Source organism: Pelobates fuscus, chromosome 6 (genome assembly GCF_036172605.1).
Source record: "Pelobates fuscus isolate aPelFus1 chromosome 6, aPelFus1.pri, whole genome shotgun sequence".
Taxonomy (NCBI): Eukaryota; Metazoa; Chordata; class Amphibia; order Anura; family Pelobatidae; genus Pelobates; species Pelobates fuscus.
In genome coordinates this window covers 103,236,993-103,261,185 of record NC_086322.1, presented here as the reverse complement: position 1 = coordinate 103,261,185, position 24,193 = coordinate 103,236,993, and the positions used below count along the sequence as shown (strand labels likewise).

At 43.6% G+C, this 24,193-nt stretch overlaps 1 protein-coding gene across 2 annotated transcripts in view; it reads left to right on the top strand.

Annotated features, from left to right (window-relative positions):
- The first annotated feature begins 13,921 nt into the window (after positions 1 to 13,921).
- Positions 13,922 to 24,193, top strand: part of PRIMPOL (primase and DNA directed polymerase) — a 44,797-nt gene continuing 34,525 nt past the window's right edge. The window contains exons 1-3 of one of the 2 annotated variants that reach the window (XM_063459998.1): positions 13,922 to 13,954; positions 15,560 to 15,744; positions 17,108 to 17,202. In XM_063459998.1, coding sequence (XP_063316068.1) covers positions 13,936 to 13,954; positions 15,560 to 15,744; positions 17,108 to 17,202 — 299 coding nt within the window. In that variant the 5' untranslated portion in view covers positions 13,922 to 13,935. The other variant, XM_063459999.1, reaches the window with a different exon arrangement.

The following is a 24,193-nucleotide window of genomic DNA, read 5'->3' as shown; positions in this document are numbered from 1 at the left end:
GTCTGTGTAAATTCGGTTCGCTAGCTCTCAACCTATCTTGGCTAAGTGGGAAGGCGTGTAAATTTGGAACCCACTAGATTTTTGATAGTAATCGACTAAGAGGCGTCTGTGTAAATTCGGTCCTCTAGCTCGCTATATGTGGTGCTTGGGCAGTGTGGCTAACCAAAACGGATGTAGATAGTTTTAGGTAGTCCATTCAAGGTACTGGCCAATAGTTTAGTTGGGATTGTAAATGTGTTAAAGATTGTTAGTAAAGTGTATATCTTGATAGATAGCGCGAGCTCAGCCGTCTAGCGAGAGTGTTAATAGTGTGTTGCTGTATCATAGTGCACGGTACCATAACCCTGTATATTTACTGACACTGTATATAAGTACTAATCATTGTCGTCTATTGCATGTTTAACACCATAACCACTAATAATTGTATTGTGACCTTAAATTGTGCTTTGACCTATGCTAACCGTACTGTAACCGCTATTTGTAAAAGACGATGTTACTGGGGTGTGTTATAGACGGGTAATTCATATATAGAGAATTATAGCGTGGGTGACTGTATAGTTTCGCCAAAGGGCATAATATTGATTATCTAGTGACTGGTGTAACAGCTGTGTGTGTACGGGAATTCCCTGAGTGTTTATTGTGTTATTGTGTACGTTTCACTTGGTAACCGTACCACGTGGTGCTGTTGCCAGAAGAAACGGGTGTGACTGTTGAATAGTACGCGTGTATAGTATTCGTTGTCAACGACGTTCCATTGATAAGTATGGGCACGTCGGAGTCAACGATTCCGGATCCCTTAGGTTGTATGGTAAAGAATTTTAAAAAGGGATTCAAAACATGTGATTTTGGGGTTAAAATGTCTCCTGTACGTTTGGTTACTTTGTGCACTAGGGAGTGGCCTACTTTGGTTGCGGCATGGCCGCCACGTGGTAGTTTGGATCCAACCCTGATACAGCGTGTACACGTGGCTGTGTCAGGTAGGCCTGAACTTTACGGACAGTTTCCATATATTGATTGTTGGAGGCAGGCCGTAAACGACTCGCCAAAATGGATTCAGATATGCCACGAGGAGCAATGTCGCCTCATGGTGGCCAGGACTTGTTTGTCCACTAGGACTGTGGTTAGGCCCATTTTGGACACGCCCCCTGAGTCCGAGATCCCTTTGCCGCCCCCTTACTTCCCTACAGGAAGAGGTAACGCGAATGCAGGAAGTTCTATACCCCTCCCCTCATTGCCCTCATCCACTTCCGCTTCCTCCTCTAGTACAGACTCCACCCCCCCTCGTATTAAACCTCCCCTTCCGGAACCAGAACCAACCCCCGTTAGATCTAAATATCCTGATTTGGCGCCACTTCAAACTTCCGGTCAAGCTTCTTCTAGCTCGGCTGGGAGTATTCTATTTACCAGCTTTTCCCAAAATCAAGCTCCCACATCCTCATGCCCTATTTCCCCCCGACTGGAACCCATAACTGACGCCCCTCCACGTAGCCCTATACTAACCCGACAACTGACCGGTACCCAACAACTTAGACATTATCAGATGCCTCTTCGTCTGAATCCTGGGTAAGCCTATATCGATGCCGCAGGTCAAATGGCACATGCTGACCCAGTCTTCGTATATGTCCCGTTCACGACTACCGATCTCTTGAATTGGAAGACCCACAATTCCTCGTACACTGAGAAACCACAAGCTATGACCGATCTGTTCACCTCGATAGTTCAGACACATAACCTGACATGGGCTGATTGCCAGCAGTTATTAATGACATTGTTCAATAATGAGGAAAGGACAAGGATTAATCAAGCGGCCATTAAAGCGCTAGAGGATAGAGCCCGTGCTTTGAATCAAGCCAATCCAGCAGCATGGGCCGCAACACATTACCCTAATACCGATCCCGATTGGAATGTAAATGGCGCAGATATGGTTCAACTCAGAGCCTATAGAGACGCTATAATTGCTGGCATGAAAGCCGGAGGGAAGAAAGCTATTAACATGTCGAAGACCGTTGAGGTGATTCAGAAAAGTGATGAAGCGCCCAGTGTCTTTTATGACCGATTATTGGAGGCATACCGCTTGTATACCCCCTTTAATCCGGAAGACGCAGATAATTCCCGAATGGTGAACTCCGCCTTTGTCAGCCAAGCTTACGGAGATATTAAGCGCAAGCTACAGAAGTTAGAAGGGTTTGCAGGAATGTCTATCACCCAACTAATGGAGGTAGCGAACAAAGTGTATATGAATAGGGAAACAGAAAGTAAGAAAGAGGAAGAGCGCAAGATGCGTAAAAAGGCAGATATGCTAGCGGTAGCGATCGCAGGCGTAGATAGACGGGGCCCAGATAGAGGCGATAGTAAGTGGAATGAGGAACCTCTGAGTAGAAATCAGTGCGCATACTGTAGGGAAGAAGGGCATTGGAGAAGTGAGTGTCCGCGAAGAGAACAGTATGAGAGAGACAGACCTAGGACAGGTTACGGAAACTTTAGAGGCAGAGCGAGAGGTAGAGGAGGCCCCGGAGGGAGTAATGGTAATAGAGGGAGTAATGGGAACAGAGGAAGTGTAAGGGAAGATAGGTACTATCCAGCAGCGCAAAGGTCCCGCGATAGAGAAGGTAGGGACTTTGTAGGATTGGCTGACACGGTCATGGAGGACTATTGATACCGACCGGGCTCCATCCCCCTTGGTCGAGCGGAGCCTATGGTCGATGTATCAATAGGGGGAAAAAGGAGTGCGTTCATGATCGACACTGGTGCTGAACATTCGGTGGTGACTGATCTAGTTGCTCCTCCATCTGGAAGAACTATTACTGTAATAGGAGCAACTGGAAGAAGTGCTGCAAAACCGGTTCTTAAAAGTCGACTCTGTACATTGGGAGGCCACGTAGTAAAACATCAATTCCTTTATATGCCTGAATGTCCAGTCCAATTGCTGGGACGTGATATGCTATCTAAGTTACAAGCGCAGATTACGTTCCTACCAAATGGAACAACATCCTTAAAGTTTAATGGACCTTCAGGTATTATGACATTATCCGTACCAAAGGAAGAAGAGTGGCGACTTTATACAGCGTTGACTATCCAAAACCCTAGGAGTGATGAATCCCTATTCAACATACCAGGAGTTTGGGCAGAGAACAACCCACCAGGACTGGCCCGCAATATTCCACCTATTAAAATCGAATTAAAACTTGGGGTTTATCCAGTGAGCCTAAGACAATATCACATCCCGCAGAAGGCTAAGAAGAACATCCAATCCTATCTGGATAAGTTCATACGGTATGGTATCCTAAAATTCTGTACTTCCCCCTGGAACACCCCATTGCTGCCTGTTCAAAAGCCCGGTACAGATGAGTATCGACCTGTGCAGGACTTGAGAGCAGTCAATGATGCGGTTGTTAGCATACATCCAGTTGTACCCAATCCATATAACCTGCTTGCTTTAATTCCGGGCGGGGCTACTTACTTTACAGTCTTAGACCTTAAAGATGCCTTCTTTTTCCTCCGAATTGCCGCAGAAAGCCAATGTATCTTCGCTTTCCAATGGGAAAACGCTGTGACGGGCTCAAAACGCCAAATGACCTGGACAAGACTGCCCCAAGGGTTTAAAAATTCACCTACCCTATTTGGTTCAGCTCTAAGCCAAGATCTACTGGATTTCGAGTCCATCCCAGGAGAGTGTGTATTGTTATAATATGTAGATGACTTGTTGATAGCAGCAGTTACAAAGGAAATATGTCAGCAAGCAACGCACGATCTGCTACACATTCTCTGGAAGGCAGGATACAAGGTGTCTAGAAAGAAGGCTCAGTTGTGTTTGCCAACTGTCAAATATCTGGGATTCCATATCTCTGAAGGTCAAAGAATTATGGGACCAGAGAGAAAAGAAGCTGTGTGCCAAATACCGATACCCAAGAATAGAAGACAAGTGCGAGAATTCTTGGGGGCAGCAGGCTTCTGTAGGATATGGATTCCCAGCTACGCGATACTGGCAAAACCTCTGTATGCAGCTATCAAAGGTACAGAGCATGACCCCTTCTTATGGACTCAAGAACAGCAAACAGCATTTGAAGATGTGAAGAAGGCTTTGATGAGTGCCCCAGCATTAGGTCTACCTGATCACACACGACCATTCTACCTGTATGTACATGAGCAAAGAAGAATGGCTGTGGGAGTATTGACACAGTACTTGGGATCATGGCAAAGACCTGTTGCCTATATGTCTAAACAACTGGATGCAGTGGCCAGCGGACTTCCACCTTGTCTAAGAGCCGTAGCTGCAGCCGCCCTGTTAGTAGCTGAAGCCGATAAACTCACTCTGGGTCAAGAACTTTATGTACGAGTCCCACATGCAGTACAGACGTTGTTGGATTACAAAGGAAATCATTGGTTTAGTAATAGCCGTATGACCAAGTATCAAGCAATGTTGTGTGAAAACCCAAGAGTGCATTTAGAGACTGTAAATACCTTAAATCCAGCTACCCTTTTGCCACAACCTACTGAAAGTCAACATGATTGTTTGGAAGTGATGGATGAAGTATTTTCAAGTAGACCAGATCTTCGTGATTTTCCCATCCAGAACCCAGATGTTCAATATTACACCGACGGCAGTAGTTATGTGAAAGAAGGGATCCGCTATGCAGGATATGCAGTAACAACGATGGACAAGGTGATAGAAGCTCGGCCACTGGCAAAAGAAACATCAGCACAAAAGGCAGAATTGATAGCACTGACACGAGCGTTACAATTGGCTGAAGGTTTAAGAGTGAACATCTACACGGACTCCAAGTATGCGTTTTTAACCACTCATGCCCACGGAGCTTTGTATAAAGAAAGAGGACTATTGAATTCAGAAGGCAAAGAAATCAAGTACGCAGCTGAAATCCTACAACTATTGGAAGCAGTGTGGGAGCCGAAAGAAGTCGGTATTATACATTGTCGAGCGCATCTGAGAGGAGATGGTGATGTAACCAAAGGAAATCGGATGGCAGACAGTACAGCTAAGCGTGCCGCTGAATCAGGAAGACAGGAATATGTGGAGCATATAGCTGCTCTTATACCAACTCCACTGTCTCAATGGACTCCAGTTTATACAGCTCAAGAAGAGGAGTGGTTAGAGACTGAACCTGGAAAGTACTTGGAGAACAAATGGTATCAGTTAGAAGATGGAAGAATAGTTATTCCAGCATCACTAGCGGTAGAAATTGTCCAAAACTATCACAACGGGACACATTCTGGGAGAGACAGTACAGAAGAATCTCTCAGAAAACATTTCTACATACCAAGATTGTCCAACTTGACTCAGGCCATTGTAAGAAGATGTGTAACGTGTGCTAAAAATAAGGCAAGGCAAGGACCAGTAAAGCCACCAGGAGTCCAGTTTATGGGGGGACTCCCCATGTCCGATTTACAAATTGACTATACAGTAATGCCTAAATCGGGTGGACATCGTTACCTACTGGTAGTTGTGTGCACCTATTCAGGCTGGGTAGAAGCATGTCCTACTCGTACAGAGAAAGCAGGAGAAGTTGTGAGATTCCTGCTACGAGAAATAATACCCCGATATGGACTACCCTGCTCTATAGGATCGGACAATGGTCCAGCTTTTGTTCATCAGTGCCTACAACAACTGACTCATATGCTTGGTATAAAGTGGAGGCTTCATACGGCATATAGACCCCAGAGTTCTGGTAAGGTAGAGAGAATGAATAGAACTATTAAGAATCAGTTGGCTAAAATGTGTCCGGAAACCCAACTTAAGTGGAACGTTCTCTTGCCCATAGCTTTATTGCGAATCCGCAGTACACCTACCAGAAAGATGGGCCTCTCTCCTTTTGAAATCATGTATGGGCGACCACCTCCCGTACTTGGTAACTTAAGGGGGGATTTGAGTCAGTTGGGAGAAGGAATTACCCGGCAGCAGGTTGTAGAGTTGGGTAAGACTATGGAGGAGGTACAGAAATGGGTACAAGATAGATTACCTGTGAATATTTATCCCCCAGTTCATAGTTACCACCCAGGAGACCAAGTGTGGATTAAAGAGTGGAATAATGTACCGTTAGGGCCCAAGTGGAGAGGTCCTTATGTTGTTCTTTTGTCTACCCCTACAGCGATAAAAGTAGCCGAAGTGACTCCGTGGATACATCACTCCAGGGTTAAACCAGCAGCAGTCGATTCTTGGCAAGTTACAGCAGATCCAGAGAATCCCTGCAAGATCCGGTTAAAGCGCACGACTCAGTCGGAGTGACGAGGAACCTTGTGGATTACAAATTTTATTGTTTCAGAGATTTGGTAAAGTGAGTGTTTTAGACGGCCATAATAAAGCCTGTCCGCTCACCGTGTAGTTTAAAAGTCAGGAAAGTCTCGAAGGGACCCCTGTGAAGACGAGCAGAACTCCATTCCCTGCAGCCCTTACATCCTGGAAGCTGAGGTGCCTTCGCACGGACGAAGACTGAGGATGACGACGAAAGATGTATTCTTAATAATGTTTTTATATGTGTGTTTTTATATGTGTATTTTTATATTCAGGAAGGTAGAGGTACCGACACTCCTAGCTGTGAGGTATGCATTAAGACTACAAGAACAGGTAACCATATTTACCAAACCCTAATTTGGCATTCGCAATACGAGTGTAAAGGAGATGTATCAAGATGTAGATACTTAAATATAGAATATAGTGTGTGCCATTTAGGAGTAGGAGAACCTAAGTGCTTCAGTCCAGAGTATCAACCTCGTACAATTTGGTTGACTCTCAGGAATGGAGATCCTCAGGGGACCCTAATTAATAAGACGGTATTAGAATCCGTACATTCTTCGGGTGTTCTGCTATTTGATGCGTGTAAGGCGATATCAAGTGGTAGAAAGCCGTGGAATGTATGTGGGGATCTTAGATGGGAGAGGACGTATGGGTCTAACGATAAATATATTTGTCCCAGTAGTAAAAATAAATATGTGAGTCCTAGATGCCCAAATAGAGATTATAACTTTTGCCCATATTGGTCTTGTGTGGGGTGGGCGACTTGGGGACAGACAGTAGACAAGGACATGATTGTGACTAAGTTGCCTACCAGTCCATATTGTAAGTCTATGGAATGCAATCCAGTTCATATACTTATAAATAACCCCGACAAGTTCTTAGATAAATATGGTAATTTATTTGGGTTTCAAATATATGGGACGGGTTTAGATCCTGGGACAGTATTGTTTATAGGGATAGAGACTGATACGGTATCCTCCCAGACTCATCAAGTATACCATTCCTTTTATGAAGAGATGAGCATAGATAATAAGATTCCCCATAATGCTAAAAACCTGTTTATTGATTTAGCCGAAAGTATTGCCGGTAGTCTTAATGTTACCAACTGCTATGTGTGTGGAGGTACTAACATGGGAGACCAATGGCCTTGGGAAGCAAAGGAGGTAATGTCCGGTTCTGAGGCAGTTGACCAATTAATATCTACACAAGCCGATTATCATATGAGTGTTAGAGGTAAATCTGAGTGGAGATTAAAGGACCACTCTAGTTCCAGGAAAACATACTCGTTTTCCTGGCACTAGAGTACCCTGAGGGCAGGGCCGCCACCAGAAATTTTGGGGCCCCTAACTCAGCTCAGGGTCTGGGCCCCCTCGGGCCCGCCTCCAAATACCGCCCACTGGGTCCACACACAGACACAACATACTGAAACAGACATACACGCATACAGGCATACATACTAACACACACATACTGAGACATACACACAGGCATACATAGTGACAGACAGACACATAATAACATACATACAGACACACATACATACATACATACATACATACACACACACACACACATTCATACATACATACAGACACGGACATCCATACACACATACATTCATAATGGCATACAGACATACAGACTGACATACATGCATATATACAGACATACTGACAGACATACATGCATACAGACATCCATACACACAGACCTACGTTCATAATAATATGCAGACATACATTCATACTGACATACATATATACATACATACAGACATACATGTATGCATACAGACATACACAAACATACATAGACATACATACGTAGACATACATGCATGCAGTCACACAGACATAGACATACACACAGACATACATACACACAGACATACATACACACAGACATACATACATACAGACATACAGACATACATACATAGACATACATACACACAGACATACATACAGACATACAGACAGTCATTCATGCATGCAGACAGACATACACATACATGCATCCAGACACACAGACATACACGCATACAGACAGACATAGACATACAGACAGACATGCATGCATCCAGACAGACATACATACATAGACATACATGCATACAGACATAGACAGACAGACAGACAGACAGACAGACATACATACATACACACACATACATGCATACAGACAGACATACATACATACATGCATACAGACATACATACAGACAGACATACATACACAGACATGCATACAGACACACAGACATACAGACAGACAGACACACATACACATACATGCATACAGACATACACATACATGCATACAGACACACAGACAGACATACACGCATACAGACACAGACATACATACAGACAGACACACATACACATACAGACATACAGACAGACAGACACACACACATACATACATACATACATACATACATACATAGACATGCATACAGACATACACATACATGCATACAGACACACAGACATACATACAGACAGACACACACACAGACATACATACATACATACACATACATGCATACAGACACAGACATACATACATACATGCACACACAGCTCATTTTCCAGCCACCCTCCTGTCTCTTACCTTTTCTTTGCAGGAGGGTGGCTGGGGATGATGGGAGTCGGCGCTGCTCCCTCTTCATTGCCTGGCTCTCCCTCTTTACGGCTTGGCGGGCAGGCGCGCTCCTCCCGCGCGGAGTGAGCTGGGAGGAAGTGAGCACTTCCTCCCAGCAGCACTTGCGGCTGCTTTTTTTTTTTTTTTTTTTTAAAGGGGCCCGGTCGCGCTATACAACGGCCACAGCGCTGACCGGGCCCCTGAAGGAGGGGGCTCGTCGGGTGGCCTTAAGTGTGTGGGCCACCCGATGGGCCCCACACGTGGGGCCCGGGCGGCCGGGCCCCCCAGGGCCCATGACAACTGTTATGGTTGTCATGCCCTGATGGCGGCCCTGCCTGATGGTGCCCCCACCCTCAGGGACCCCCTCCCGCCGGGCTCTGGAGAGAGGAAGGGGTTAAACTTACCTCTTTTTCCAGCGCCGGGCGGGGAGCTTTCCTCCTCCTCTCCATCTTGATCGCGACGTCATCGGCTGAATGCGCATGCGCGGCAAGAGCCGCGCTCGCATTCAGCCGGTCGCATAGGAAAGCATTCATAATGCTTTCCTATGGACGCTTGCGTGCTCTCACTGTGATTTTCACAGTGAGAATCACGCAAGCGCCTCTAGCGGCTGTCAGTGAGACAGCCACTAGAGGATTTGGAGGCTGGATTAACCCTCATTATAAACATAGCAGTTTCTCTGAAACTGCTATGTTTATAAAAAAAAGGGTTAATCCTAGAGGTACCTGGCACCCAGACCACTTCATTAAGCTGAAGTCGTCTGGGTGCCTAGAGTGGTCCTTTAAAGACCTCCATCATAGGTTATGTTTGCATAGCAAGGAAAGGAATGATGTATAATACTTCTGTAGGAGAATTAACTTGTCTAGGGCAAAAAGCTTATGATGATGATACAAAGAATACAACTTGGTGGTCGGCTTCAAATGTCTCAGAACCATCTAACCCGTTTGCTAGATACGCCAATTTAAAGGATGTGTGGTTTGATCTATCCATCACATCTACCTGGAGAGCCCCAGCAAATTTGTACTGGATCTGTGGTAAGAAAGCCTATTCGGAGTTGCCACAGGACTGGGAAGGGGCATGTGTGTTGGGTATGCTCAAACCATCCTTCTTCTTGTTACCTATTGAAACAGGTGAGACTTTAGGTGTTAAAGTGTATGATGTGAATCATAGGAAGAAAAGGGGACCCATAGAGATAGGCGCCTGGGAAGATAATGAATGGCCTCCCCAGCGTATTATAGATTACTATGGGCCAGCCACGTGGGCAGAGGACGGTACCTTTGGTTATAGAACCCCAATTTATATGCTCAACCGTATTATAAGATTACAGGCGGTGGTTGAGATCATTACTAACGAGACATCACAAGCGCTCAATCTTCTAGCGAAGCACAATACCAGGATGAGGACAGCAGTATACCAAAATAGATTAGCCTTGGATTACCTTTTGGCAGTAGAGGGAGGTGTATGTGGGAAGTTTAACCTGAGCAATTGCTGTCTTCAAATAGATGACGAAGGGCAAGCAATAGCTGAGCTTACTAGCCATATGGTTAAACAAGCGCATGTGCCTACTCAGGTATGGAAAGGGTATAATCCAAGCAGTTGGTTTGGTAGCTGGTATGAGTGGTTTGGAGGGCTTAAGGCAGTGGTAGGTGGAGTCCTACTGATTTTAATGTTGTGTCTACTCCTGCCGTGTCTTATACCCTTAGTAGTTAGGTCTGTGCAAAGCCTGATAGAAAATATAGCAGAGAGGAAGGCTGCTGCACAGATAATGGCAATTTATAAATATAAGGCTCTAGATCAGGGAGAACCAATGCAGGAAGATGAGTGTTGAAGATTCACATCATAGATAAGTCTGGTCTGGTTCAAGGTAACTTGCGGTGTATGCAAACCAAGGTTAAGTGATGCCTCAAGTAATTGTGAAATATCAAGAGGCATCAAAGGGGGGAATGTGGTGGAATCTCGGTAAAAATAAATTTAGTAGGCCGAGATTACCACGTGGCATGTGTACGTGCATATGCTGACGTATCGATCAGTTGGTTGCACGAGGCAAGATACGATCAGTAGTGTACGGAGCATGTGCAAGAATACAGGATATAGTATTCCCCTCCTCCATTGTGCTGGACAGGCCATGCGGTCAAGCAGGAAGTTAATTCTTATTTGTATTGATTGGTCAAGAGAATGTGCGGGTGGAGCTTAATATGGGAGGAGTTATGTGCCTATATAAGGAGCCTGCACTATTGTCCGGGGCTCAGAACTTGCTGTATTTTGGTGACATTAGTCCCTCTGAGTCCCGATCGGTGATCCAATAAAGAATCTCTTCCTTCCTGAAGAAACCTGTGTCCATCTCTCTGTGCTTGGCTTCCGTCAGTTTCTCCGGTATCAGCAGGTGGGGGGAATTACCTATTTTTAATTGTTTTCCCTTTCCCAATCTATACATTTTTTTTAATTTTTTTTTTATATTCTTTATTTTTGTTGTGCGGTTAATAACAAACGGGCCCTTGGTGCCACAATAGCAGTCCAGGGCAAAACAATCATATACAGTTTCAACGTGGCTAACAATAATTCTGCACACATTTTTAATTTTTTAGAGAGATAAGTCAAACGTCGTGTTGTCAAGTAGGGCATACGTGACATAGCAATGGTCATATCGGGTAACTGATGGGTCAGGTATGCTGTTGGTGTTACATGACAGTTTTAGAGAATCCTGCCTTCCCTATGCTCTGTGGGTGGAGGTGATATCGGGACAGCTAATCTCTTGCCACTTAGCCACATTCATAAGATAGGGTACCTGCTAGGAGCTAGTCGTCTAGGTGATCACTGTCAGTGTATGTTAGTCTCGCTAGGACTATTGCTGGGGCCAGGAGTTTGATGCCCGGCTAAAGGGCTGCTTGTGTCGGTCGTTGATGTGCTTCTGTCGGGTATGGGGGGGTTAGTGCGCGGTCAGATAGTCGCTTCACGGAGGTGTGCGTACATACAAAAAGAAATAGGAATACAAATATACAACTTGTGGTAGTTTAGGGTAACTGAGAGTAGCTATGGGTGTTGGGTACCCCGTGTCATATGGAAGAGTTCAGGTGGTGACCGGTACGGCACCCATCGGTGGAAACTTCCGCGGTACGAAGGTTGTCACCTTTGCCGGGTCCCAGCGTTGAGGTGCAGGAGTGGGCCTTTGGGATCCCTCAGGTGGCAGCGAGTCCAGTGTGAGTCCCATTGTGTGCAACAGAGCCTGAGCTTCCGTGAGGTCGCGGACTGTGTGCTGAGATTCTCCATGTAGGACTACGAGGGTTCGTGACAGCCGCCACTTGTACTGGATGCTCTTCTGCCTAAGGAGGGTGGTAACCGGGCGGAGAGATCTCAGCCATGCCAAGGTCCCTCCCGAGAGGTCTGGATAAAGGGTGAGTTGCGATCCTTCGAAATTGTAAGAGTCCCAGTCTTTGAGAGCCATGAGCATTGCCGCTTTATCCCTGCCATTGCGGAAGCGAACTATTAGATCCCTCGGGGCTGCTGCTGGAGCTTTCGGTGCTTTCGGTATGCGGAAACAGTCCTCCATCGCCATGGATTTGGCCTGCCTTGGGGATAACAGTGCCACCATGAGGCGTCTCAACATATGTGGCAGCTCCTCTGTGGGTATAGCCTCTGGGATGCCCCTGATTTTTAGATTGTTTTTGCGCCGCATGTCTTCCAGAATCGCCAGTCTAGTATCGAACGCAGCGTTCTGTTTCTGGAGCCCCTGTATGGTTTGCTGCATGGAGGCAATTTGTTGTGTATGCTCCTTCGTGGACGCTTCTACGGTACCGATCCGGCCTGTCAGGCCCTGGAGGTCTGTGCGTAGGTTCGCCACGTCAGCCAGGATATTGTGCTGAAGCTCCGCCAGCAGAGTTTTCAGCACCGCTGTTGTTACCGGCTCTTTGTCTGGGCTGATCGGTTTCATTGCTGGCGCCATTCTAGACGGCAGATCGTCTTCGTCGTCCTCCAGGGACAGTTCTTCAGACAGGTCTGAGTAGGCCTCAGGGTAGTCGGCCATTTTGGGCCGGCCGGCCTGTTGTGTCTGCCTCAGGAGCACGCCAATGTCTTGGCTTAATCGGGGTATATCGGGCTTTATCTTTTTGTTTTTTCGACCCATGTTGTATCGTGGGTCCACCGCCTGTCTATCCCGGTGTCTCAGTTCGGTAATACTGTGGGTAAAGTTCGTAAGGAACGCGATGTGTCTCGGAGCTCTGAGACCGTGCGGCCATGCAGGTCAGTCGCTTAGCCCCCAATCTATACATTTGCAAGCAATTCTTCTACCACAATGCATAGATATAATTTAATGTACTTTTAAACTAGGCAAAATTAATTTGTACCATGACAGGCACACTCCAAAAAAAAAATAAAAAAACTTGTAGTGAATTGAAAATTCAAAACTTCCAAAAAGTGATGATACTGGAAAAAAAATACACAGCATGGCTATATTTGCTTTGCTGTTGCAATTTAACTTTGATTTCACTTAAATCCTGGTTGGTGAATAAACCTGTGTCTAGGGTTGCTAAATTCAGCAATCAAACTGCTTTGAATTGCATATCCTTATCAGCCAACCACAGGCCTAAGGTGTTGCTAAGCAGTTGCTTAGTCACATGTCTGGCTGGGGAATATGGAGACTATTGACTATATATATATATATATATATATATATATATATATATATATATATATATATATATATATATATATATATATATATATATATATATATATATATATATATATATATATATATATATATATTTTTTTTTTAATTTAAACGTTATTTGTTTTCTCTTTTACCCCACAATTAACTAATACACTCTAAACTAAAATTTCAACGATGTTGCTCTTAAAATTGTGTTGTTTTTTTAGAATCTTAAAAATCATAGACATAGAATATGTCTATGTTAATAATGCTCCGCAAGCAGAGCTTTGTACTCGAGTGTTTACATCTCGAGCGGGGGTTGCGTGAGGACGTTACGCATGCGTTTGGGCTGTGGGCGGGGCCAGTGAGAGTGCGGCGTTTGAATCCCCCTGGTTCGATGCAGACATGCGGCTACTGTGAGTGACGTCATACGGCAAGTTTAGCAACTCTGACGTGAGAAACTACTTCCGGTCTGGTTCCTGCTCTAACTATATACCCGCGTGTAATGCCCGACCCCCATATACCGCACATTGAATGGTGTGAGAGCTCCGTTAATTTCTGTAACGGATAGTTAATGGCTGGTGATATATTCCACCAGGAGTACCAACTAAAGTGTGAATTGTTCAGAAATCAGGACTGTTCAATTCAAGGCACCGTAACCACTGAATGTAGATTAAGTGGTTATGGTGCCAGGAGGCCCCCGGCGCACTCTTAATAAACTAAAATGTTAATGGCCAAGATGGGATTAGAATGGCCAAAATGGGATTAGAATGGCCAAAATGGGATTAGAATGGCTAAAATGGGATTAGAATGGCCAAAATGGGATTAGAATGGCCAAAATGGGATTAGAATGGCCAAGCTGGAGCGAAGTTGGTGAATTTGTGCTCACGTTTTCAATTTAGCTTTTAATTGAGTGTATTGAATAAAACCCCAGGCATTTAATGCAGTCTTTGGAAGCCCCCTCCTCCTTCCCCAGCCCAGACTTTCTGTGAAATTTATACCTTTTTGTAAAATAAAAAAAAAAGCTAAAGTGCTTTTTTGCACAACCATAATTTTCATAACTTGGCACTTATGAATGCACGACTGCCAATCCTGTATAAACGTTTAGCATAATTGCAAAAAAAATTTTTTTATTGCAGATTATGCCATAACTACAGTAAAGAGTTCACAACACAGTGGCACAGGAAGCCGTGACAATGCAAGCCTCTGAATAATTATTACAGAGATTAGCTCTCTGTATCCAGCGCTGCAAGCCCATTCTTCAGTATAGCTACAGCTTCTTATACACAATGCAACCCCTATATATTTCAATAATGGTGTTCGGAGGGGCCTCCTGTTTGAGATGCGCCTAAGGCCTCACAAAGTCTAGAACCACCGCTCACCTACTGTGGGTTTTTTTTTTTTTTTTTTTTAAAGTGGGGAGAACATCTGAATTTGCATATCATTATATTAAATATACAAAATCAAGAAACACTATAGTGTTATGAATACAAACATGTATTCCTAACACTATAGTGCTAGTGTGGCTGTTTAGGTTTCTGGCCCCTCTCTCGGTGGAATTAAAAGGTGAGTTTACCTCCATGCCCAAGAATATCAGTTTTGATGATCTCAGCCAATCTAATGCTTTCCCATAGGAAAACGCAGCACCAATCCGCATCTCTTCATAATGCATCTCCCTAGGAAGCATTCAGGGTTTCCATGCAGAGTGTGGAGACGCTAAACTAGGAAGCACCTCTACTTGCCGTCTGCGTGACTGCACCTAAAGGTGTTACTAGACAGCATTTACATTGAAAAGTCTGCATGGCGAGCTATAAACACCAAAAACACTACAATAAGCTGTAGTGGTTCTGATGTCTATAGTGTGCCTTTAATTTATAAACTTACAAATTGTTTTTATCACGTTGCAGTTTAGAATGTCTTGCATAAACCATGGACAGTGTGATTGAGTTTTAGATTGCTTTACACTACATGTACCAATTAAATATATTATTTGATAATGTGTTCTAATTGTATATTTTTAGCGAAGATGAAAAGAAAATGGCTAGAAAAAGTAAAGAAAGTTGAAGAACTGGCAGTGCAATATAAAAGACATCCAATCAGCTTACCATATAAACCCAAACTTGGCAAGCCATGGCAACCTACTTCTATTTGGAAGCTCTTTCCTCGCTTGGCTCTAGCATTTAATTATGCAAAAACCTGCAAAGAGGTATGACAGGGATTTATATATATATTTTTTTAACTTTGATGGCTATGGTTATTAGTTCATGTGCAAATGCCAAAGTATCCCGGTACACTACACAATGAGCAGATATATTGGTGACTTATGTCACACATAGTCGAAAATATGCTGAATTGGGTTAAAAAATGTACTTTCTAGCATTTCTGGAAATGTAAATTGTATTTATTCTGTAAATCAGTGTAACTAACTTAATACACACTTAAAAATCTAAAACCACAATTATCAATGTAATCAGTAGATGTTTGGTAAAGTATGCATTATCCCATGTTATTATTTAGTATCTATGAATTAACCATTCCATCACCACTTTCCCATATAGACCTTCCTAGAATGACTTAAGATTCCAATTATTATAGTAGATGATTCTGCAAGGGCTCCCCGTACTAAAATGTGTTTCTAGACATGGAGGCTGGTAAATGCACAGTATACTATAGTATCAGTTTGCATGACTGGTTGTATCATCAATCACCTTGGTTTAAGAAAACCAACAAGGAGGTGTTTGGGAGAATTACTGTCTTTAGAATACATCAACTGGGTAACCTTGTTTATCAACTTTCAGTTGTTGGAAGGAAGTTCACTGTAACATGCAATAGCCCAGTTTAACTGGGTCTTATGTTCTGAAGAAGCACATAGTAAAACAAAATCATTTCAGTTCAGGGTAACCTTCTCTCAGTTAAATTACAAAGACCACTGATTCATTTGGCAAGAAAGTGTCCTCCATCTTATATACATATAACTTCCCACTGGACAGTAGTTTGGGATGTGAAAATTGCCAAAGACCAGAAGGAGAGGCTTGTTTGGTGGAGCCAGATCCCCTAAGGAAGAGGTTTGCCTGTTTCAGAACGTGCATGTGAAAGATCCAATTTTATGAGTTTTAGAATTTGTTTTTCACACTTTATATTCATACTTTTACTGCTATGCCATGGCATAGCATCAAGGTTAAAGAAACTATAACATTAAAATAACATTGTAGTATGCAAACAGCATCCTTCTGATGATCCCACTTGCCAGGGCTTAAAGGGACACACCAGAGCCCTAAACTTCAGAGTGCTGAAATGCTTAGTGTGAAGAATGGTTTTTGTTTTTTTCTCATTACAAAAAGTGCAGATTTTAATAGAAATTTTCACTTTCTTCTCTGCCTTCATTTACTGCTCAATATACTGCATTCAGAAGTTTGTATTTGCATCACCAGAGAAAAAAGGTTTAAAAGGGGAGAGCTTGCGAAGGCGTCAGATGAGATCTGCATGTGTGGTTGTTGTGAAATTGCATTAGGTAAATTTTGTGTTTATAAAGGTTTTTTTAATTTTTTTTGTTCTTTCCTCATTCAAAGGATGTGCATGTTTTTGCCCTGGAGACAGTTATTGGTGATACTGAGCGAAGGCTTTACCTTGTGACAACCTACACAGAGTTTTGGTTTTATTATGTGTAAGTATCTTTTGTTATATTTTGTTTCCATCTGTCTTCTGGTAAATTTGTGTTTTTAAATAATACAGTGCTGTTGAAGGACATGGATAAACTTGTTCAACTGGAATTCAGCCTGGGTGGGTAGGCATGCTATGGAATAGTAACATAAAATGTGAATAGAATGTGTTAAAGGTTTACTTTATAATATTTAATTTGAATAATTGTTTCATTGTGACTAATGTAAATTATTTTGTCTGTAAGACTAGCACGTTTAGAGAAGGTTTTTCTGTTAAAACATGTTGATGAGCCCTGTATTCTTGTAGGATTAGTAAAGTGTACCATTTATTTTTGCACTTTTTTTCCCCCCCATGTCCATGTAGCATTATGGGGAATACTACATACAGTGCATCCCAGTTATCTTACAATGAGTCATCAATTGTTGCATGCAGGTATTATGAAATAATAAATATTCTCTGTAACATACGATCCTGTATCTGGCTGTCTTGCCTTCCAAAATATAAATAAATGAAAGACTAGTTGCATTTAACCTACTTGCTGATGAACTTTTAATACTTGTGGAAAAGCTCACACGCTTTTCTATTACCATATGCTAGTTTTAAAATAAGTTAATGATGAGTCAGAAAGAAGGGATCCGGTGTTTCCTGGAAAATGTACATTCACCGCATAGTAACAGGTGTGTGGAAAATCTTCTAGTGCATAGACATAGCCATTTATTGTTAAATGTGTAAAAACCTGCCAGTCTAATTAAACAAAAAAATTGCATGCACAATTTCAATAGAAGTTGCAAAGACTAATATGGTAATCAGCATTGGTAATACTATAAAAATTGTGCTGTTTTTTGTATGTGCTAGTGTGTGTACCTGTGTGTATATCTGACACACAAATACACAACACACCCTGTGACATAGTGGCACACAGATACACACTGACACACAGTGTGTGTGTGTGTGTATCTGTGTTTTGTATGTGCTAGTGTGTGTCTGTGTATCAAGGTGTGTGTATGTATCTGGCACATAGTGGCACACAGTACACACTGACACACACAGCTTGACACACAGATACACATACTCGGATGCATAGGCATACATAGGCACATACAAACACACTGATATACACTGGCACACACACACACACACACACACACACACACACACACACAAATATACACAAAACACTGACACACACTCAGACACCCATACTCTTTGACACACACATACAAGCACACATACACTCTTCTCGCTCTCACACACTCACTGACACACATTCACTCTCACTGACAAACACACACATACTCTTTGACAGACACACAAACATTTATTATTTTTTATTTTACTCCACCCAGTCTCCCTGCCTGTGGGAGTGCTCTATGTACCTGCGGTCCAGTGGGGCTGCTGGGCTGGGTGTTCGGTCCATGGGGTCCAGTGGGGCTGCTGGTTATGCGGTCTATGGGGTCCAGTGGGGCTGCTGAGCGGCTGGTTATGCGGTCCAGTGGGGCTGCTAAACGGCTGGGTATGCGGTCCCTGGGGTCCACTGGGGCTTCTGAGCAGCTGGCGTGCAGTCCCTGGGGTCCACTGGGGCTGCTGAGCAGCTGGCGTGCAGTCCCTGGGGTCCACTGGGGCTGCTGAGTGGCTGGCGGCGAAGGAGCAGTGATCCTTCTGCTCAGCTCCCTCGCATGCCTCCTAGTGATGCTGGAGTTGCATCATATACTGGCTCCGGCATCACTGCTGTGCGCGCAAGGGAGCTGAGCTGGGGAGAGTGCTCCCTCGCCACCGTCGCCCATTTTGTTTTACAAAACTTTGGCGGAACCCCATTTGTGTTCTCGTGGAATCCCAATTGGGAAATGCTGCTATAGCGATTCTTTTTTTTTTTTTTCCTTCTAATATTGGAAGGGAAGCCATTGTGGGGATCTCCTTATACTTTTTACTTTGTGGTAGTACAGTTTAATTCTAGTGGGGGGGGGCCTAAAACTTCATTGATGAAATGTGAAAGAACAGAAATGGGAAGGTTGCAGTGAATCAATATTATTGGTTTGCCGGTATGCCTTAAGGCAGGGGTAGGCAACCTTCGGCTCTACAGATGTTTTGGACTACATCTCCCATAATGCTTTTACAGCCATATTGCTGGCAAAGCATCAAGGGAGATGTAGTCCACAACATCTGTAGAGCCGAAGGTTGCCTACCCCTGCCTTAAGGACATGCGCATGTTTGATGTACATACAACAGTAGATGGAAAGTCTTTCTTTTCCTAGAAACACTACCCTTTACATTAAATCAGAGATCAACAATATTGGGGGAACATGTATAACATACTATTGAAAGCCAATGTCATCCTGCTAGACCCCAGATTTATACAGGTAAGTTAGTGTTGTCCAAAAAGCAAGAATTATCTTGCTACAGCGATGGGCTTATGGTTTGTCCCCATGGCATTTCCAAATTTAAAGGAACACTCCATTTGCTGGTGCTCAAGAGCCAATGACAGCATGGTCCCCTACCCTATGCTGCTTTTCCCTCCCTTCAAGCAGTCCTCCCTCACCAAACAGGATTTGGATCCTGGGAGAACTTGGTCTCCCTGATGGAATGGGGTAGGATTTAGCATTTATCTTATATGCATATTGTGACAGGAACGCCTGTGCCACAGACTCATGGAGAGGCGTTAAGGCTAGCCTCCTTCCCAAAGACTATGGGTATGGACCCAGAGACCCCTTTTGTCTGATGAACAAAGTAGTTTATTCACATTGCTTTACAATAACTGGTGCAAGACTCCTATCCATCTCCTCCCTGAAAGGAGTATAATCACAACAGTTACCCCTCTTATCGGTGCCTCACAGCTCACCTGGGACCCAGGAGTTACCACAAGCCGTCCAGAAGCCAGGAAACGAGAAGCACGGCATGCCTGATCGGGAGCAACTCACAAACTCTATGGAGCTCTTGGTGGGATCGTGGAGTTACCGCCGTCCGGTAAAACATTTTAGAGAGTGTTCTCAGTCCCAGGGGCACCTATTAGAGCTCTTTTTGGAGGGGAGCTCAGGGAGGAAGAGAGGCATCAAAAGTCACCTTGGACTTCAGGGAGCTTCCTGCCCTGGACGCGCTAGAGGCTAGAGAAGGTGACCGCGACTTATGCACAAACACCTGGAAGTCTGAGGCGGATCGGAGAATAGCCGCAACTCAGTGAAAATGTACTAGCTTATAACTTGGGTGTGGATTCCTCAATAATGCTGTATTTTGGACAATATGGGCGCTCAGTCAAGGGAATTCAAACAAGATATAGCATGTGAGAATAAGTTATGTTATTGTTGAATTATTGTACAAGGGTAACCCCTAGTAACTGGGGGGGCTGTGAGGGTAACCCCTTGTAACTAGAATTATCAAGAAAAATGAAAATGTGTAACACAGGAGAATGGCAAGGGTAACAATGCTAGATAGTCCCAAATGAGTGGAAAATTAAACCAACAAAAGGTTTTGCTCCCAATAAGTATAAAACTTTTATTAAATCAATGTATACAAATTGTGGTATAAATTATATATGCGAAGTCCCCACTAACCGTAAATAAGTGGAGGCATTGACTTTGTCTAAAAGTGGAGTCAGTGTACTTGCTAAGCAACTACCGTATATACTCGAGTATAAGACGAGTTTTTCAGCACATTTTTTGTGCTGAAAAACTCCCACTCGTCTTATACTCGAGTCACTGTCTGTATTATGGCAACTTACATTGCCATAATACAGACCAGGACCGCCAGGCTCATTACAAGCCCGGCTGTCCTGTTGGGGGCTGGCAGAGAGCTTTTATTTACCTTTCCTGCAGCTCCTATCAGCTCCCTTCTCTCTCCTCCCGTCCAGTCAGCTCCACTGTAAGTCTCGCGAGAGCCCGCGAGACTTACAGTGGGAGCTGACAGGGGAACTAACCGGACCGGCGCGGAGGAGAAGGGAACTGACAGGAGCTGCAGGAAAGGTAAATAAGAGCTCTCTGCCAGCCCCCAACAGGACAGCCCATCCACTGGACCACCAGGGAATGAGAGCCCCCCTCCCTGGCCAGCTAACAAGCAGGGAGGGGGGACGAAAAAAATAAAAATTTAAATAATAATAAAATTAACTATTAATGATATAAAAAAATAATAATAATAAAAATGCCCACCCCCACCAAGGCTCTGCATCACACACACACAAACACACTCTGCATCACACACACACTGCATTCATATACACACACACACACACACACACACACACACACACACACACACACACACACACACACACTGCATTCATTATATACACACACTGTAAATAAATATTCAATTAATAGAATTTTTGGGGGATATAATTTTTTTTTTTTTTGTAAATATCTGTTTATTTTGGTATGGGGTTTTCCCCACATACCGTTATTTTTTTATTTTTTTGTTTTATTTATACAAGCATGACATAGAACGGTGCAATACACGTCTCGCAGGTCTGTGTCAATGAAGCGTAAAACCATGGAACACACAGGTTTCCTAAACATTTAGGTAACTTGTGAGACACGCAGGTCTCCATTGTCGTTGGGTCATTAGTTGTCAGATGGTTACTAGTCGGTGGTCGGTTCCAGTTACTATTGAACCTCAAACAAAGCCAGTGATTCATTAACAGTGTCTGTGTGAGGTTGGTGCCCCATTGCATTTATCTTCGTGATGTCGGTTCGTGTCTCCCCCACGGTGGTATGTTCTCTCAGTCATCAGTGGTCACTATCTATCAGCTCATCCTAATAAGGGGCTCCCTGCGCGGGGGCATAGAGAGTCTGTGAGTTTCTGAGGGGTGGGGGAGGGAGAAGGAGGGTATTAAGGTGGATAGAAGGCAAGTTTTGCTCTCAGTGATTGGTGTTGTGCTTATATTAAGGTTCTTTTCGGTCTCCACTGGTGGTGTCAGAAGTGTCTTACTTTAAAAGTGATTTGAAATCGGCTGAGTCTGTGGATAGAATCCACTGAGTACAGATATTCAGGTAGGTTTGGGGTCTCTCGCTGCTGCGGAATATTAGGTCTTCCATAGCACGGAGTTCTTCCATTCGTTGGAACCATAGTTCCATCGGTGGGGCTATGTCTTTCTTCCAGAAAAGAGGCACCAGCCCTTTAGCCACATTCAGAATTCGTATTGTCAGTGAGTTTTTGTATGTGGATGTGGATGTGCGGGTTTTAGTGTGATGTAAAATAAAAGGTTTTATTTTGGTGCACTCCCACCATAGGTGAAGTAGGGTGCCCATCTCATCTCCGCACCTCCAACAGCTATTATCTATGGTTGGTATCATTGCGTGTAGCGACTGGGGCGTCCTATACCAGTATGTTAGCAATTTATACTCAGTTTCTTGTGTCTTACTGGACACCGCGCAATGTAGTGCGAGGTCGCAGATTTTGTGCCATTGTTTGAGAGTTAGTGTTTCCCCTAGGGCTTCTTCACATTTCTCCATAAAGTGAGGTGTTGGTGTATTCTGTTTTGTGAGGAGCATAATGTATAGGGTTGATATGCCATGTTCCATTGGATCTTTGTCTGTGCAGATCACCTCTAGTAGAGTTAGGTCTCTTGTCAGGAGGGGTTTCTGTGGGAGAGTGGTGAGGAAGTCTGTCAGCTGTTTATATCTGAAGCAGAGCATGAAGATATAATTTTATTTAGAAATTTACCACTAGCTGCTGCATTTCCCACCCTAGTCTTATACTCAAGTCAATAAATGTTCCCATTTTTTTGAGGGTAAAATTAGGGGTCTCGACTTATATTCGGGTCGACTTATACTCTAGTATATACGGTAGGTTGATCTATTAGTCTGCCTAGATTTTTGTATAGTTATATTAAAATCTGGCAGTGCGGGAAAGAGTAAATTAAACTATAATTTCTAGAATCTTGTCATGCTGATATGTTAATCACTTAGTCTGTCTAGGTAGATATACCAAACAGCACTGTAAGGGTTAACTAAAGCAGCAATGAGAAAATTGGTGTCTCATTCTTAAAACCTTTAGTATAGATGCTTAGCAGGTCCGTAAAATTCTGACTCTGTAATTCACTTTTCAACTAGACTATAGACACTGAGCGATAAGGTTATGAGTGTATCTGCCATTACTAACAACTAACTAACAAAACAAATAGGCGAAGAGTGAGAGTTGAGTGGAACGATGATTCCCAAATCTTAGTATCTCGCTCGTAAATGCGTCTCTTTTCCGTCAGCATTTGATGCTAAGAAATTGATCAAATCTAATATGGCAGAAAGGGATAGATTGATATACCATTTAATTGCAAAGAAGCTCAGTATTGTACTATTAAATAGCGGGAAAGGGAATACATGGTTTGCAAGGGGGATCCAGCTGTGACAAACTCCCCTTTTTTAGGGAGTTTGCCATGAGCTTTTGGAGAGGCCTGCTTGCCAGCCTCTTGCCCTGTGACTATGGCCCCTGGGAGATATTGCCATTTAAAAATGCAATTTGGGCTTATTGGCTTTTGGAACACGTTTTCTGCCCCTTTGAATACATGGGAAAATGTGCCTCTTCCCCTCCCCCATTTTCCTGTCCTATTGTTCTCCAGCAGCGCGCTGTCCCAGGGACACTGCCAAACCAGTTGAAACTAGCTGCTTTGTCCCTCCTCAATCTCCCATCAGCCCTTGCTATTTTCTGACCTCACCCTTCCTTGTACTATAGGGCACATATTGAGCGCTCAGATCCAAGCTATCTGGTGATATGTTGGACATATACAGGGAGTGCAGAATTATTAGGCAAGTTGTATTTTTGAGGATTAATTTTATTATTGAACAACAACCATGTTCTCAATGAACCCAAAAAACTCATTAATATCAAAGCTGAATATTTTTGGAAGTAGTTTTTAGTTTTCTAGTTATAGCTATTTTAGGGGGATATCTGTGTGTGCAGGCGACTATTACTGTGCATAATTATTAGGCAACTTAACAAAAAACAAATATATAGGGCGGGGCCGGGCCGCCATGCAGAGCGGACGCACAGAGGAATAGCTCCTGAACAGCTAC